This window comes from Oncorhynchus mykiss, chromosome 11 (genome assembly GCF_013265735.2).
Source record: "Oncorhynchus mykiss isolate Arlee chromosome 11, USDA_OmykA_1.1, whole genome shotgun sequence".
Classification (NCBI taxonomy): domain Eukaryota; kingdom Metazoa; phylum Chordata; class Actinopteri; order Salmoniformes; family Salmonidae; genus Oncorhynchus; species Oncorhynchus mykiss.
Window position 1 is genome coordinate 17,187,556 of NC_048575.1, and position 18,228 is coordinate 17,205,783.

Genomic DNA, 18,228 nt, shown 5'->3' on the forward strand with positions numbered 1-18,228 from the left:
CATTTTCATAATCTACATGTGATTTCTGTCATTTTGATCACCGTGGGTGGAAGCCCTAATGGATTATGTGTACCCAATGCATATGGGTCCGGTAAATTTCTCACGTTGTCTGGCGCTGTATTTTCCTAACGCTAACCCTGACACACACACACACATATGTTATTGGAGGCTGAGACGTGTTGGGTCCCTGGCTTGAGGGGGTTACTAGGGGTTGAGGGGTTTCCAGGGGGGATATATGGAGGGGGTGAGGAAAGGTGATGTTGTTAAGTCCTTATTGATCACTTTGATTGATTCCCGATTGGACAGTCCTACGCCAATGCAGCTGAGCTAATAGGGCTGGTCCACACTCACACAGAGCTATGTCTTACTATACTTGTGAGGACTGTTCTCCTTAACCCTAACTCCTAAACCTAGCCCCTAAGCCTAAAATTGTTTTTTAACAAGTGAGGACCGGCAAAATAGTTGTGTTACTATTCTCGTGAGGAATTCTGGTACTCAAATCAAACTTTATTTGTCACATGCACCGAATACAACGTGTAGACCTTACTGTGAAATGCATACTTACAAGCCCTTAACCAACAGTTCAGTTCAAGAAGGTTTAAGAAAATATTTACCATGTAGACCAAAGTAAAAAATAATCAAAAGTAACACAATAAAATAACAACGAGGCTATATACAGGGGGTACCGGTACCGAGTCAATGTGCAGGGGTACAGGTTAGTCGAGGTAATTTGTACATGTAGGTAGGGGTAAAGTGACTATGCATAGATAATAAACAGCGATTAGCAGCAGCGTACAAATGAAATGTGGGGGTCAATGTAGATAGTCCGGTGGCCATTTTGATTAATTGTTCAGCAGTCTTATGGCTTGGGGGTAGAAGCTGTTAAGGAGCCTACTTGTGTATACTCACAAGTATAGTAAAACGTGAACACACACCCATCCATCCTTTATTCTGTGTTGTTGATAATGAACTAGGGTCCATAAAAGCATATTCACTACATGTATTCCTGTGTTGACATGATAAATGTAACCCCACCTTTGATGTATTGGCCCAGTGGTAAATGGAGGCTAGCTTTGGGATATGGATATATGTAGGCTAGGTGTAGCAAAAGGGTAAGGGTAGCAATCTCTACCCCATTTTTTATTTTTAATTACAAGACTGGCTTATTACTAATGTTAGATTTGTATATAATTTATGATGGCATCAGATTAAGTTGTGTAATTTAGTCAGTTTAGTCTGATTTTAACATTAATATCTGGTAATTGTGGATTGTCTTTCCAACAATATTGTGTAGGTTAGGAGATGTGTTCTATTGTGTTTGTATGACCTGAGGAGTAGTCTTGGAATTTCTGCAGTACATGATCTCTCGTTTTCCTTCGTTCTCCATCTTGCACTCTCATGCACAAAGCACTCTTGTTCCTCTAGTGAATATGTGCTGCCCACAGCCATTCAGCCTTTTGTGGGGTGAGGGGGGCCTCTCACTCCTACTCCCCCCTCCCTAGGGGTCACTAAGGGGCAGGGGCAGAGTTTATACCGGTTAAGTGTGTGTGTGTGTGTGTGTGAGTGAAATCAATAAAACAGCAGCAGCAACAACTTAACAGAGAGGGCATGTGATGGGGGAGGTACATGAATATGAATGGAGCCCCCACCCCCCTTTCCCCCAGTATGAAAAGCTGTGTGTATGTGTGTGATAGAACAATGTGTGAGTCATCAGATTTCTGCTTGTTATTCTGGGTCAGTGGCAGGACAGGTCTCCATCCACTGTGTGTTTTTAATATGTAGTTGTGTGTTTGTCTACAGCAGGGGTCGGCAACAGGCCAAATTCGGCCCATAGTTTTTAGTTTTCAGCTAAAGACAATTTTTTATTTAGGAAATCTGTTCCCATGTGTTCACACGCATAAAAAGAGACATGATTGTCTCAATCTACTTTAGGTATGAAATTAGTTATTTTCAAAGGCAGTCACTTTTTTTTCACCTAAGTTGTGATCAATTTGCAGTGTACAAATTATTAATATTTTGTTCCGGCCCCCTAACTATCTACTCTGACAAAAACCAGCCTGCGGCTTAATCTAGTTGCCTATCCCTGGTATACAGGGTGCATGTGTGAGAATGTGTTTGTTGTTGATTTGGTCCAGCCCACTCGTTCATGGTACCATGCACACACTCACTACTGTACTGCACGCAACTCATATAAACACGAGACAATGAAGATTAGTTTATTTTCATGATTATGAAACAGAATGATGATGATAATTAAAGTTATGGTGATGTATCTCCTTGTAGGTGCGTTCTCCAGTTGTGACGTGTCGTCAGGGGTGGGACCTGCCCCTATGAGTGGAGCTAACTCTGAGTTGCAACAGCCGATGGCCTCCCTAGCTCCTCCTAGTCCCTTCACTGCCACAGCCCCCATGATCAACACGGTCTCCCCCCATGTGAGTACATACACACACCACAGACACAGACTAGGCCCGTGCTGAACAGAGTCAGATCAACATTAATGTCAGAGACCTACTAGTTATATTAAGTTCTGGGGCGGCAGGGTAGCCTAGTGGTTAGAGCGTTGGACTAGTAACCGGAAGGTTGCGAGTTCAAACCCCCGAGCTGACAAGGTACAAATCTGTCGTTCTGCCCCTGAACAGGCAGTTAACCCACTGTTCCCAGGCCGTCATTGAAAATAAGAATTTGTTCTTAACTGACTTGCCTGGTTAAATAAAGGTAAAAAAAAAAATAAAAAATAAAATAAAAAAAAAAAAAATAGGTTTAGAAAAGGATGAGAGAGGAGTTCTCAGGGCTGTGATGATTTTGGCATTTTGGATAATGGTTATTGGGCAGCTAAATGGCAGTGATAACTGTTTGAATAGCAAAACATATATAGAGTACCAGTCAAAAGTTTGGACACACCTACTCATTCAAGGGTTTTTCTTTATTTGTACAATTTTCTACATTGTAGAATAATAGTGAAGACATCACAACTATGAAATAACACATATGGAATCATGTAGTAACCAGAAAAGTGTTAAACAATCAAAATAGGTTTTATATTTGAGATTCTTCAAAGTAGCCACCTTTTGCCTTGATGACAAGTTTGCACACTCTTGACATTCTCTCAACCAGCTTCATGAGGAATGCTTTTCCAACAGTCTTGAAGGAGTTCCCACATATGCTAAGCACTGGGGCGGCAGGGTAGCCCAGGGTAGCAAGTTCAAACCCCCGAGCTGACAAGGTACAAATCTGTCGTTCTGCCCCTGAACAGGCACTGTTCCTAGGCCGTCATTGAAAATAAGAATTTGTTCTTAACTGACTTGCCTAGTTAAATAAAGGTAAAATAAAAAAAATTAAATAAAAGTTGTTGGCTGCTTTTCCTTCGGTCTGCGAGCTAACTCATCCCAACCCATCTCAATTGGGTTCAGGTCGGGTGATTGTGGAGGCCAGGTCATCTGATACAGCACTCCATCACTCTCCTTCTTGGTCAAATAGCCCTTACACAGCCTGGAGGTGTGTTTTGGGTCATTGTCCTGTTGAAAAACAAATGATCGTCCCACTAAGCGCAAACCAGATGGGATGATGTATCGCTGCAGAATGCTGTGGTAGCCATCCTGGTGACTGACCGTGTCACCAGCAAAACACCTTCACACCTCCATGCTTCACGGTGGGAAGCGCACACGTGGAGATCATCCGTCCACCTACTCTGCATCTCACAAAGACACGGCAGTTGGAACCAAAAATCTGAAATTTGGACTCATCAGACCAAAGGACAGATTTCCACTGATCTAATCTCCATTGCTTATGTTTATTGGCCCAAATAAGTCTCTTCTTATTATTGGTGTCCTTTAGTAGTTGTTTCTTTCGACCATGAAGGCCTGATTCCCGCAGTCTCCTCTGAACAGTTGCTCTTGAGATGTCTGTTTCTTGAACCCTGTGAAGCATTTATTTGGGATGCAATTTCTGAGGCTGGTAACTCAAATGAACTTGTCCTCTGCAGCAGAGGTAACTCTAGGTCTTCCTTGCCTGTGGCAGTCCTCATGAGAGCCAGTTTCATCATAGAGCTTAATGGTTTTTGCGACTGCACTTGAAGAAACTTTAAAAGTTCCTGACATTTTCTCGATTCACTGACCTTAATTTCTTAATATAATGATGGACTGCCATTTCACTTTGCTTATTTGAGCTGTTCTTGCCATAATATGGACTTGGTCTTTTACCAATAGCGCTATCTTCTACAAACCAAGCCTACCTTGTCACAACACAACTGATTGGCTCAAACGCATTAAGGAAAGAAATTTCACACCTGTTAATTGAAATGGATTCCAGGTGTCTACCTCATGAAGCTGGTTGAGAGAATGCCAAGACGCCTCACAAGTCCTCAACTGGCATCTTCATTAAATCGTACCCACAAAACACCAGTCTCAACGTCAACAGTGAAGAGGCAACCCCAGGATGCTGGCCTTTCACTTTGGTCAATCTTAATCAGTCCAAACAATTCAAATTCTTACTTCCCATTCCCTTTGTTACCTTCACTAGTCTACACATCTCTGTTCCCTTTAACTCAGAAGCCCTCTCAATCACCATCATACTCTACCTCTATCTTTCTGTCTAACATTTACTTTACCAGGTGAACAAAAGGTTTGAAATTACAGTCAAAACAAACATGATAACTTCTATTCACAGGGAGGCCACTTTAATTACTCGTGACTAGGGTTGCAAAGTGTCAGACATTTTCCATGGGAGTTAAGCCCAGGAATTTGGGGAATTTTGCTTAAATTCATAGAAAAAGTTAGCTTATAACAGTGAACTTTTTTATGGGATACACAAGGCAATGCTAGGTCTTGTGGGATGTTTTGGTTAAACTATCCCCAATTCAATGGAATTGCAACCCTCTGCATGCACAGTGCATTCTTCCATCACATGGTCAGCTGATTGTCAAGATCTTGCACACTAATGAGATGCTATTGAGCCCAAACTACTATACTGTCTGAGCCAAGGACTACATGCTTTCTGGTAAGTTTTGATTACAATACTGGATGGGGTGAATATATTTTATATGACATACATTATTTTTTTGTTAACTAGTAAATAGTAGCCTACAGCAAAGTGTGTTTAAATAATTTCTAACTTGTTAACAATTTCTGCTTGTTAGTTTTTTCTACCATGTGGATTTTTAGCTTGCTTGAGCCTGCTAACTGAGTGTTACTTCACCTGTTTGAATACGTTTCAGGTTTAAATAACTCCTTTGTAAGATAAAACATTTATCTAACTGCTTAACTACACTGCTCAAAAAAATAAAGAGAACACTAAAATAACACATCCTAGATCTGAATGAATGAAATATTCTTATTAAATACTTTTTTCTTTACATAGTTGAATGTGCTGACAACAAAATCACAAAAAATTATCAATGGAAATCAAATTTATCAACCCATGGAGGTCTGGATTTGGAGTCACATTCAAAATTAAAGTGGAAAACCACACTACAGGCTGATCCAACTTTGATGTAATGTCCTTAAAACAAGTCAAAATGAGGCTCAGTAGTGTGTGTGGCCTCCACGTGCCTGTATGACCTCCCTACAACGCCTGGGCATGCTCCTGATGAGGTGGCAGATGGTCTCCTGAGGGATCTCCTCCCAGACCTGGACTAAAGCATCCGCCAACTCCTGGACAGTCTGTGGTGCAACGTTGCGTTGGTGGATGGAGCGAGACATGATGTCCCAGATGTGCTCAATTGGATTCAGGTCTGGGGAACGGACGGGCCAGTCCATAGCATCAATGCCTTCCTCTTGCAGGAACTGCTGACACACTCCAGCTTCATGAGGTCTAGCATTGTCTTGCATTAGGAGGAACCCAGGGCCAACCGCACCACCATATGGTCTCACAAGGGGTCTGAGGATCTCATCTTGGTACTTATTGGCAGTCAGGCTACCTCTGGCGAGCACATGGAGGGCTGTGCGGCCCCCCAAAGAAATGCCACCCCACACCATCACTGACCCACCGCCAAACTGGTCATGCTGGAGGATGTTGCAGGCAGCAGAACCTTCTCCACAGCGTTTCCAGACTCTGTCACGTCTGTCACATGTGCTCAGTGTGAACCTGCTTTCATCTGTGAAGAGCACAGGACGCCATTGGCGAATTTGCCAATCTTGGTGTTCTCTGGCAAATACCAAACGTCCTGCACGGTGTTGGGCTGTAAGCACAACCCCCACCTGTGGACGTCGGGCCCTCATACCACCCTCATGGAGTCTGTTTCTGACCGTTTGAGCAGACACCTCCGCCTGCTGGAGGTCATTTTGCAGGGCTCTGGCAGTGCGCCTCCTGCTCCTCCTTGCACTGCACAAAGGCGGAGGTAGCGGTCCTGCTGCTGGGTTGTTGCCCTCCTTCGGCCTCCTCCAGTCTCCTGGTAGCGCCTCCATGCTCTGGACACTACGCTGACAGACACAGCAAACCTTCCTGCCACATCTCGCATTGATGTGCCATCCTGGATGAGCTGCACTACCTGAGCCACTTGTGTGGGTTGTAGACTCCGTCTCATGCTACCACTAGAGTGAAAGCACCGCCAGCATTCAAAAGTGACCAAAACATCATCCAGGAAGCATAGGAAATGAGAAGTGGTCTGTGGTCACCACCTGCAGAACCACTCCTTTATTGGGGGTGTCTTGCTAATTGCCTATAATTTCCACCTGTTGTCTATTCCATTTGCACAACAGAATGTGAAATTTATTGTCAATCAGTGTTGCTTCCTAAGTGGACAGTTTGATTTCACAGAAGTGTGATTGACTTGGAGTTACATTGAGTTGTTTAAGTGTTCCCTTTATTTTTTTGAGCAGTGTACATCTGTACATGGAATTGTATTTGTTTTTTTTAATTCATTTTCTCATCTTTCCAGTAAAATGCAACGGGCACTATCTGATGTGTGGAGACATTTCACTGCAGCTGTACACAGAAAAGCTGTGTACATTTGCAAATACTGTGCCATAGCATATGTGAAGAATGCAACAAAGATGCAGAATCATCTAGCCAAGTGCATAAAGTTCCCTCAGCGCCCACAACAAGAAACCTCTGTCAAAAGTCCATCTACTTCTATTTGAGGTGAAAATTATGAATCCGACACCTTATCGATAGCAACAGCTCATGGTCCTCCTGGAATCAGAAGTGTTTTGACTCAATGGAGGAACGTAGTCCGAGAAATGCTGATGAATGTCTTGCTCGAGCTGTGTATGCAACTGGTTCACCTCTGATGCTCACAGGCAATGTGTATTGGAAGAGATTTCTGAATGTTTTTCGCCCAGCATACACCCCTCCAGCCAGACATGCTTTATCTACTCATTTTCTGGATGCAGAGTTCAAGTGAAGGTCAAGAAAATCAACAAGAGCACAGACACAAGGGACAACAGACACACCGGCCAGCAGATGAGCTGAAAGCAGTCATCAATGACCTTGGACCACAGAAGTTATTTGCACTGGTGACAGACAATGCTGCGAACATGAAGGCTGCTTGGTCTAAAGTGGAGGAGTCCTACCCTCACATCACATTGGCTGTGCTGCTCATGCATTGCATCTGCTCCTCAAGGATATCATGGCACTGAAAACAATGGATACACTCTACAAGAGAGCCAAGGAAATAGTTAGGTATGTGAAGGGTCATCAAGTTATAGCAGCAATCTACCTTACCAAGCAAAGTGAGAATAAGAGCACCACATTGAAGCTGCCCAGCAACACCTGTTGGGGTGATGTTGACGTCATGTTTGACAGTCTCCTGGAGGGGAAGGAGTCTCCAAGAAATTACCATATCACAGTCTGCTGATATGGACAGCCCATCAAGAGCATCCTCCTGGATGATGTATTTTGGGAGAGAGTGGTAAGCAGCCTGAAACTCCTGAAACCTATAGCAGTAGCCATTTCACAAATTGAGACAATGCCATCCTGTCTGATTTTCAGACTCTGCTTGCAGATGTAAGAGAAGAAATCCATACTGCCCTGCCCACTTCACTGTTGCTCCAAGCAGAGGAAACTGCATTTCCGAAATACGTCAAAAAGCGTGAAGACTTCTGCCTGAAGCGCATACACGCTGCAGTGTACATGTTGGACCCCAAGTATGCTGGCAAGAGCATCCTGTCTGGTGCAGAGATCAACAAGGCCTATGGTGTCATCACTACTGTGTCTCGCCACCTTGACCTGGATGAGGCAGTTTGGCGAAGTACACTTCCAAGCAAGGCTTTGAGATGGAGATGCAATATGGCAGTCATGCCAATATATCTCATCAGCCACCTGTTGGAAGGGACTTTGTGGATCTGAGGCTCTTTCCCCTGTTGCCTCCATCATCCTCCAAATCCCACCATCGGCCGCCTCAGAGCGCAACTGGTCCTTGTTTGGGAACACACACCAAAGCACTCAACAGGCTGACCAATACAACGTTTGAAAAATTGGTGGCCATCCGGGCAAATTTGAGGCTTTTTGAGCCTGACAACGAGCTGTCCTCAACAAGGTTGGAACGTGACAGTAAAGATGAGGCCTCCGTGTCTGATGTTCAAGAGTTGGACATTGAGGAGATTTAGGGAGAAGACATGGAAGCCTGAGAGGAAGACAACCAAGCTTTAGTTTCTAGACTATCATTTTTCAGATGCATGTTGAAAACGTTTTTGGGAGATACAATGGATCATTGGGGATCATTCAATATTCCCTTTCTCTTGTTGTTCAGTGAAAATCATCCCATGTGAAGAGTTAACTTTTCTAGGATAGGGGGCAGCATTCGGAATTTTGGATGAAAAGCTTGCCAAAATTAAACTGCCTACTACTCGGGCCCAGAAGATATGATATGCATATAATTGGTAGATTTTGATAGAAAACACTAGTTTCCAAAACTGTTAAAATAATGTCTGTGAGTATAACAGAACTGATTTGGCAGGCGAAAACCTGAGAAAGATCCATTCAGGAAGTAGGATTTTTTGGGGGGTTTTGTATTCAATGCCATTAGTCAGTATCCATTGACTTAGGACTCAAATTGCAGTTCCTATGCCTTCCACTAGATGTCAACAGTCTTTAGAAATTGTTTCAGGCTTGTATTCTGAAAAATGAGGGAGTAAGAGCAGTCTGAATGAGTGGACCCTGCCATGTCACAGAGCTTTTTCATGCGTGCGGCCGAGAGTGCCTTTCTTGTTTACCTTTCATATTCACGACGTTATTGTCCGGGTGAAATATTATCGATTATTTAGGCTAATAACAACCTGAGGATTGATTATAAACATCGTTTGACATGTTTCTATGAACTTCACGGATACAATTTAGATGTTTTTGTCTGCCTGTTGTGACTGCGTTTGAGCCTGTGGATTACTGATTTCTGACTTGTGTAACTCTCCTACTTGGCTGGTTACTATTTGTAATGATTTGTCTGCTGGGCGATGTTCTCAAATAGTCTTAAGGTATGCTTTTGCCGTAAAGCATTTTTGAAATCTGACACCATGGTTAGATTCACAAGAAGTTCATATTTAAACCTATGTAAAATACTTGTATGTTTTCTGTATTTTTATTTGAATTTGGCGCTCTGCAATCTCACTGGATGTTGGCCAGGTGGGACGCTAGCATCCCACATACCCTAGTGAGGTTAACTAACTAAGTTTAAACCGTAACTAATTGAATTAAAGTTCAAATCGTAACTAATTTAATTAAAGTTCAATTCGTAACTCATTTTATTTTTTTTCTATTGGAAGGATTTAATCATTTGCGTGTATGTCTACTTATGATAAGGTGATAGGTTTATGTTTCTGTCTCCATATGCTATTGTAAATATATCCAATGCAAAAAAACATCTGCATTTAAATGGTATTAATATTAATTTCCATATATTCCTGTTAATTCCCATGGAAAGTTTCCACCTCTGAATATTCCACAAAATGTGCAACCCTACTCGTGATCCCTCCTCACTTTTCTCAATTCCATAAATCTATTTTAGAGGAAGACAGAATAGTGTCTCACAAGATTAAAACCTCTAGGGTTTTCCTGAGTCTGCGAGGAGTGTATGTTTGTGCCAAAAAAAACACATTGTTCCTACTCGATCAGGTGTAATGTGCTTTGTGATTCCCAAAATCAAAACCCCCAAATATATGTTCTCTCTTGTTTCACTGGTTGTACTTTCCAATATGATGCCTTGTGACCGTGCTCTACCAAATAGTTTACTATTGTGGTGATGTCTGGCATGAGTTTCCTCGTCTCTTTTTACGCAAATAAGAAATCACTACATACTGTATCAACACAGACCCCCTTAAATTTACACCCTTTTAGCGATTGTTTTAATTCTCACAAGAATTATCCAACTATTCAATTATCCCAAAATTAGATCCATCGCAATGTAAAATTATCCGGGCATTGTTACTGGTCCCATGTTCAAAGACATGGGTAGTAGTCATATCGCTTTTGATTCTGCCCGTGTCACCAATAAATATAATACCTTTCCCGTCGTAAATTTAGCCAGTGGTGCCCCTCTACACTCAATTTTCAAATGACCAATGGCCCAACACACTACGCTAATAAACCATACTAATATACACTACCGTTACAAAGTTTGGGGTCCCTTGGAAATGTCCCAAATGTTTTGTCCATTAATTAAATACAGTGTAGACATTGTTAATGTTGTAAATGACTGTTGTAGCTGGAAAGGGATGATTTTTAATGGAATATCTACATAGGCGTACAGAGGCTCAATATCAGCAACCATCACTCCTGTGTTCCAATGGCTTTTCCCATGTTCTTAAAAGCGTTGGTGACTTACTGTGCTGCTGGCAACAATTTAAATTTTACGTTCAATTTTATGTTATTTTCCCCCGACATTTACTGACAACGTCCATATTCAACGGGTGTTGAGCGTTTGTAAATTCATCAGTTATTCTGCACTCTGGTACATTCAGATGAGTGCTCTGAAATCTGAGCAGATAGCCTGAGTGAATTCACGAAGCACCCAAATTAACAATGTCCAATGAGAATACACAATGACTATACCATTTAGGTAAGAATGACGTAAATAATGAAGTCAATACACTTTGGGTAGTTAGATGGCATATAGTTAATATACTAGAAAGTTTGATGTATTAGTAGCCAACGAACGTTAGGTAGCTAACATATATTACCGGTACATACTGCTGTAATGATATGCTATGTGGATCATAAGAATAGCGTAACTAACAAATCAGAATTAGTTAAAGCAATGGATTTGTATCCGCTCTCGCATATTTCCTGTCAGCAGGGAAATGCTGCCCAGTTTTATCCATAATTGGATTTTTTCGATATTCGAGCTGAATTGGTAGAATACTCTTGTGCATATTTTAGTGCCACTATGGTTTTGCTATAGTTTTACCTCTTCCTGACCATGGCCAGAGTGTTTAGATTTACTCACTCACAGCTCTACTCACTCACTGCTCTTAATTCTAAGGTAGTGATACCCAATTCCCCAGAGTGTAGTTATGGTATTTGTGCCTTTTAATTGGTAACGGTTTTGATACCTTGTATTAGAAACAATACTGGAACTTCTGCCAATTTTATTACTGGAGGATGTGTTCCTTTATTCGATCACACTGTGCAGCCAGTCAGGCTGATAGGGTCAATCATCCATCCATAATATAAATCTCTCATCAATACACATACTCAGGAAACAAAAACAGACACACAAAACAAACCGTAGTTGGTTAGAAACGTCTTCCTTTCTTGTAATTTGAAAATAGTCATTTCTTCTCCATCTAAATATATTTGAACCAGACGAGCTAAATCACTTCTATGCTCGCTTCGAGGCAAGCAACACTGGGGCATGCATGAGAGCATCAGCTGTTCCGAACGACTGTGTAATCGCGCTCTCCGTAGCCGACGTAAGACCTTTAAACAGGTCAACATACACAAGGCTGTGGGGCCAAACGGATTACCAGGACGTGTGCTCCGGGCATGTGCTGACCAACTGGCAGGTGTCTTCACTGACATTTTCAACATGTTCCTGATTGACTATGTAATACCATCATGTTTCAAGCAGACCACCATAGTCGCTGTGCCCAAGAACACAAAGGCAACCTGCCTAAATGACTACAGACCCGTAGCACTCACGTCCGTAGCCATGAAGTGCTTTGAAAGGCTGGTAATTTCTCACATCAACACCATTATCCCGGAAACTCTAGACCCGCTCCAATTTGCTTACCACCCAAACAGATCCACAGATGATGCAATCTCTATTGCACTCCACACTGCCCTTTCCCACCTGGACAAAAGGAACACTTATGTGAGAATGCTATTCATTGGCTACAGCTCAGCGTTCAACACCATAGTATTCCTAAAGCTAATCACTGAGCTAAGGATCCTGGGACTAAACACCTCCCTCTGCAACTGGATCCTGGACTTCCTGATGGGCCGCCCCCAGGTGGTGAGGGTAGGTTGAAACACTTCTGCCACGCTGATCCTCAACACTGGAGCTCCCCAGCCGTGCGTGCTCAGTCCCCTCCTGTACTCCCTGTTCACCCACGACTGCATGGCCAGGCACGACTCCAACACCATCATTAAGTTTGCAGACGACACAACAGTGGTAGGCCTGATCACCAACAATGACGAGACAGCCTATAGGGAGGAGGAGGTCAGAGACCTGGCCGTGTGGTGCCAGAATAACAACCTATCCCTCAACATAACCAAGACTGAGATGATTGTGGACAGCAAAAGGAGGACCGAGCACGCCCCCATTCTCATTGACGGGGCTATAGTGGAGCAGATTGAGAGCTTCAAGTTCCTCAGTGTCCACATCAACAACAAACTAGAATGGTCCAAACACACCAAGACAGTCGTGAAGAGGGCACGACAAAGCCTATTCCCCCTCAGAAACTAAAAAGATTTGGCATGGGTCCTGAGATCCTCAAAAGGTTCTACAGCTGCAACATTGAGAGCATTGGTTGCATCACTGCCTGGTACGGCAATTGCTCGGCCTCTGACCGCAAGTCAAAGCTGCCTGCCATCCAGGACCTCTACACCAGGCGGTGTCAGAGGAAGGCCCTAACAATTGTCAAAGACCCCAGTCATAGACTCTTCTCTCTACTACCGCATGGCAAGCGGTACCAGAGTGCCAAGTCTAGGACCAAAAGGCTTCTCAACAGTTTTTACCCCTAATCCATAAGACTCCTGAACAGGTAATCAAATGGCTACCCGGACTATTTGAATTGTGTGCCCCGCCCCCCCAACCCCTCTTTTTACGCTGCTGCTACTCTCTGTTTATCATATATGCATAGTCACTTTAACTATACATTCATGTACATACTACCTCAATTGTGCCGACCAACCAGTGCTCCCGCCCATTGGCTAACTAGGCTTTCTGCATTGTCTTTGCAACAACAAAGACATAAAGACATAATGTGCACAACCTGTCACAGAACAGGATTTTCTATGATGTTCAAAAGAAATTCAGTCTCACCCTTAATTTATTTTGTCTGTTCAGAATGGCGTATCCACTCAATGATGCTCCCTGCCTGTCCGAGGCGGGTCCTTTCCTGCCCCGTTTTAGTCGGCATGTGGGCTCCCTTGCTTGCAGTTAACCTCGGTCTCCTCCGGCGCAATCAGCAAGCAGCGTTAGCCATCCCATCCTCGTCGCCAAATTGTGGTAGCAATTCTGTAGGAAAAGAGAGACTGCAGATTCTTTCAAACAACAATTTTATAAGATTTGCAAAAATGAAGCAATCAACCATCACCAAGAATGTTTGAGTTGAAAGCTTAACAGTCGGGTCTCTGCTTTTATAGAAAAATACTTATTTATTGTATATGTAGCAGTCAGCAGATCATGTGAAAAAGGTAATTAGTTGTCTGTGCAGATTTAAGATAGATGTCTGAGCCCTCGGGCTATCAACCTCATACTAACTGCATTCACAACAACAAACACTATATTGTACTCCTTTCTGCAAGTTTCCATGCATGTGACCCTCTTTTTAAATATCAAACCCACAGGATGTCACATGCTGCGGTTGCACCCAAACGTCTCTTACCTATACGCCCAGTGTTATGACTAAGTCACACCAAGACAAGTTTAGAAAAGTTAGAAAAACACTAGCATATAACAAGAGACTATTCTTTAAGTGGTAAAACACGGGATATAGCATGACTAATGATGTCATTTTCCACCACAGTCTTCATTTATGTTACCAACTCCATCCAGTCATCCTCCATGTATTGTAACTGAGACTCTTTTGTCCCTGCAGGTGAGTGGGTTACCAGGTCCAGTGTTCAACATGGCTCCCTCCCACATGTTTGGAAACCGACTCAACCCTAACTCTGCCATGGCTGCCCTCATTGCACAGTCTCAAGCTTCCCCCGCAGGTTGGCGTGTGTGTGTGTGTGTGCTCGCTCACTCGCGTGTGTTTGACCATGAATAGACCACGGTCTACAGAGGGTTCAGAGGTCACAACACCAACTGACCCACTGCTCAGGTTACGTCACACACTCACATGCATACACACATACAGCGCTTAGGGTGAGACTGTGGGTGGTGAAGGTGGTGTACATATGGGGGTAGTGGGAGGAAGGGGAGAACAGTGGGGGAGGAGTGGGATAAATAAAGGGGGAGGGTCAGGAGAAAAGGGGGGAATAAAGTGTTTCCTGGTGTTTCAGTACTGCCTGCAGCCATTGGTCCTCCCTGACCTCTAGGGGTTAACTATATTGTGACTGACCGTGGGTGTGTGTGTTCTTTTGAATGACAGGCTGTTGGTGGAAGAATGGAAAGGGTTAAAAAATAAAGGAAAAGAAAAGAGGGGAAGGGTGTCTTAAGTGGAGGCGAGTGCATGCTGGTGTGTGCTTGCGTGTGTCTTTGCACATGTGTTTGTGTGTGCATGTGTGATTTATTACTCTCGTAGAGGAAAATTAAAAGAGACGTCTGGCCTGGAGGGAGAAGAGCGAGATAGCGAGAGAAAGTGTGTGTGTGCAAGAGAGACACACAATCACAGTGTAGTAAGTGTGTTATTTACTGTGTGTGTGTGTAGATCAGGAGGTAGGAGATGGAAACAGCATTGCAGCTCCAGGCTTCTCCAGACGAGCCTCTCCCAAGACCACCCTCTGTCCGCGGTAAGTACACACACATATTTTCTCCCTTTTCCCTACACACACTCCCCCTATTACCAGTGAGCCCTTATTTACATTCCACACAAAAATATCTCTGCCCATCCCCCTCTCTTGAGGGTTTCTCTCCCTCCCACAAACACACTCTGGTTCTGGTCTCTCCCCCCCATGAAGGCGTTTCTATCACTCTCCCCCTGATAAAGGCGTTTCCCTCTCCACCCATAAAGGCGTTTCTATCTCCCCCCCCATAAAGGCGTTTCTCTCTCCACCCATAAAGGAGTTTCTATCTCTCCCCCCCATAAAGGCGTTTCTATCTCTCCCCCCCATAAAGGCGTTTCTATACCTCCCCCCCATAAAGGCGTTTCTATATCTCCCCCCCATAAAGGTGTTTCTATATCTCCCCCCCATAAAGGCGTTTCTATCTCTCTCCCCCATAAAGGCGTTTCTATCCCCCCATAAAGGCGTTTCTATCCCCCCCCATAAAGGCGTTTCTATCCCCCCCCCCCCCCCATAAAGGCGTTTCTATCCCCCCCCCCATAAAGGCGTTTCTATCTCTCTCCCCCCATAAAGGCGTTTCTATCTCTCTCCCCCCATAAAGGCGTTTCTATCTCTCTCCCCCCATAAAGGCGTTTCTATCTCTCCCCCCATAAAGGCGTTTCTATCTCTCCCCCCCATAAAGGCGTTTCTATCTCTCTCCCCCCATAAAGGCGTTTTTCTTTCCACCCATAAAGGAGTTTCTATCTCTCCCCCCCCATAAAGGCGTTTCTATCTCTCTCCCCCCATAAAGGCGTTTCTATCTCTCTCCCCCCATAAAGGCGTTTCTATCCCCCCCCCCCCATAAAGGCGTTTCTATCTCTCTCCCCCCATAAAGGCGTTTCTATCTCTCTCCCCCCATAAAGGCGTTTCTATCTCTCCCCCCCCATAAAGGCGTTTCTATCTCTCTCCCCCCATAAAGGCGTTTCTATCTCTCCCCCCCATAAAGGCGTTTCTATCTCTCCCCCCCATAAAGGCGTTTCTATCTCTCTCCCCCCATAAAGGCGTTTTTCTTTCCACCCATAAAGGAGTTTCTATCTCTCCCCCCCCCCCATAAAGGCGTTTCTATCTCTCCCCCCCATAAAGGCGTTTCTATCTCTCCCCCCATAAAGGCGTTTATCTCTCCCCCCCATAAAGGCGTTTCTATCTCTCTCCCCCCATAAAAGCGTTTCTATCTCTCTCCCCCCATAAATTAAATAAATATAAATTTGCAACAAAAAAAATATGTTTTTGCTTTGTTATTAAATCAAATGTTATTTGTCATATGTGCCGAATACAACCTTACAGTGAAATGCTTACTTACGAACCCCTAACCAACAATGCAGTTTTAAAAAATGTGCGTGGGCACCGGTTACTTGAGGTAATATGTACATGTAGGTAGAATTATTAAAATGACTATGCATACAGTGCCTTGCGAAAGTATTCGGCCCCTTTGAACTTTGCGACCTTTTGCCACATTTCAGGCTTCAAACCTAAAGATATAAAACTGTATTTTTTTGTGAAAAATCAACAACAAGTGGGACACAATCATGAAGTGGAACGACATTTATTGGATATTTAAAACTTTTTTAACAAATCAAAAACTGAAAAATTGGGCGTGCAAAAGTATTCAACCCCTTTACTTTCAGTGCAGCAAACTCTCTCCAGAAGTTTAGTGAGGATCTCTGAATGATCCAATGTTGACCTAAATGACTAATGATGATAAATACAATCCACCTGTGTGTAATCAAGTCTCCGTATAAATGCACCTGCACTGTGATAGTCTCAGAGGTCCGTTAAAAGCGCAGAGAGCATCATGAAGAACAAGGAACACACCAGGCAGGTCCGAGATACTGTTGTGAAGAAGTTTAAAGCCGGATTTGGATACAAAAAGATTTCCCAAGCTTTAAACATCCCAAGGAGCACTGTGCAAGCGATAATATTGAAATGGAAGGAGTATCAGACCACTGCAAATCTACCAAGACCTGGCCGTCCCTCTAAACTTTCAGCTCATACAAGGAGAAGACTGATCAGAGATGCAGCCAAGAGGCCCATGATCACTCTGGATGAACTGCAGAGATCTACAGCTGAGGTGGGAGACTCTGTCCATAGGACAACAATCAGTCGTATATTGCACAAATCTGGCCTTTATGGAAGAGTGGCAAGAAGAAAGCCATTTCTTAAAGATATCCATAAAAAGTGTCGTTTAAAGTTTGCCACAAGCCACCTGGGAGACACACCAAACATGTGGAAGAAGGTGCTCTGGTCAGATGAAACCAAAATTGAACTTTTTGGCAACAATGCAAAACGTTATGTTTGGCGTAAAAGCAACACACCATTGCCACTGTCAAACATGGTGGTGGCAGCATCATGGTTTGGGCCTGCTTTTCTTCAGCAGGGACAGGGAAGATGGTTAAAATTGATGGGAAGATGGATGGAGCCAAATACAGGACCATTCTGGAAGAAAACCTGATGGAGTCTGCAAAAGACCTGAGACTGGGACGGAGATTTGTCTTCCAACAAGACAATGATCCAAAACATAAAGCAAAATCTACAATGGAATGGTTCAAAAATAAACATATCCAGGTGTTAGAATGGCCAAGTCAAAGTCCAGACCTGAATCCAATCGAGAATCTGTGGAAAGAACTGAAAACTGCTGTTCACAAATGCTCTCCATCCAACCTCACTGAGCTCGAGCTGTTTTGCAAGGAGGAATGGGAAAAAATGTCAGTCTCTCGATGTGCAAAACTGATAGAGACATACCCCAAGCGACTCACAGCTGTAATCGCAGCAAAATATTAACTTAAGGGGGCTGAATAATTTTGCACGCCCAATTTTTCAGTTTTTGATTTGTTAAAAAAGTTTGAAATATCCAATAAATGTCGTTCCACTTCATAATTGTGTCCCACTTGTTGTTGATTCTTCATTAAAAAATACAGTTTTATATCTTTATGTTTGAAGCCTGAAATGTGGCAAAAGGTCGCAAAGTTCAAGGGGGCCGAATACTTTCGCAAGGCACTGTAGATGGTAAAAACAGTGAGTAGCAGCAGTGTACAAGAGGGGGAGAGGAACAATGGGGTATTGTGTGTAGATTGATGATAATTTTTTATTTAACCTTTATTTAAGTAGGCAAGTCAGTTAAGAACAAATTCTTATTTACAATGACAGCCT

The 18,228-nt window shown here is 43.3% G+C and overlaps 1 protein-coding gene across 6 annotated transcripts in view; it reads left to right on the plus strand.

Moving 5' to 3' along the window:
- Nucleotides 1-18,228, plus strand: part of mllt10 (MLLT10 histone lysine methyltransferase DOT1L cofactor) — an 83,367-nt gene that overhangs the window by 59,129 nt on the left and 6,010 nt on the right. For all 6 annotated transcript variants that reach the window (XM_036935078.1, XM_036935077.1, XM_036935079.1 and 3 more), the window contains 3 exons: nt 2,284-2,432; nt 14,193-14,310; nt 14,970-15,051. In XM_036935078.1, the coding sequence (XP_036790973.1) occupies nt 2,284-2,432; nt 14,193-14,310; nt 14,970-15,051 (349 nt within the window). The remainder of the gene's footprint in view (nt 1-2,283; nt 2,433-14,192; nt 14,311-14,969; nt 15,052-18,228) is intronic.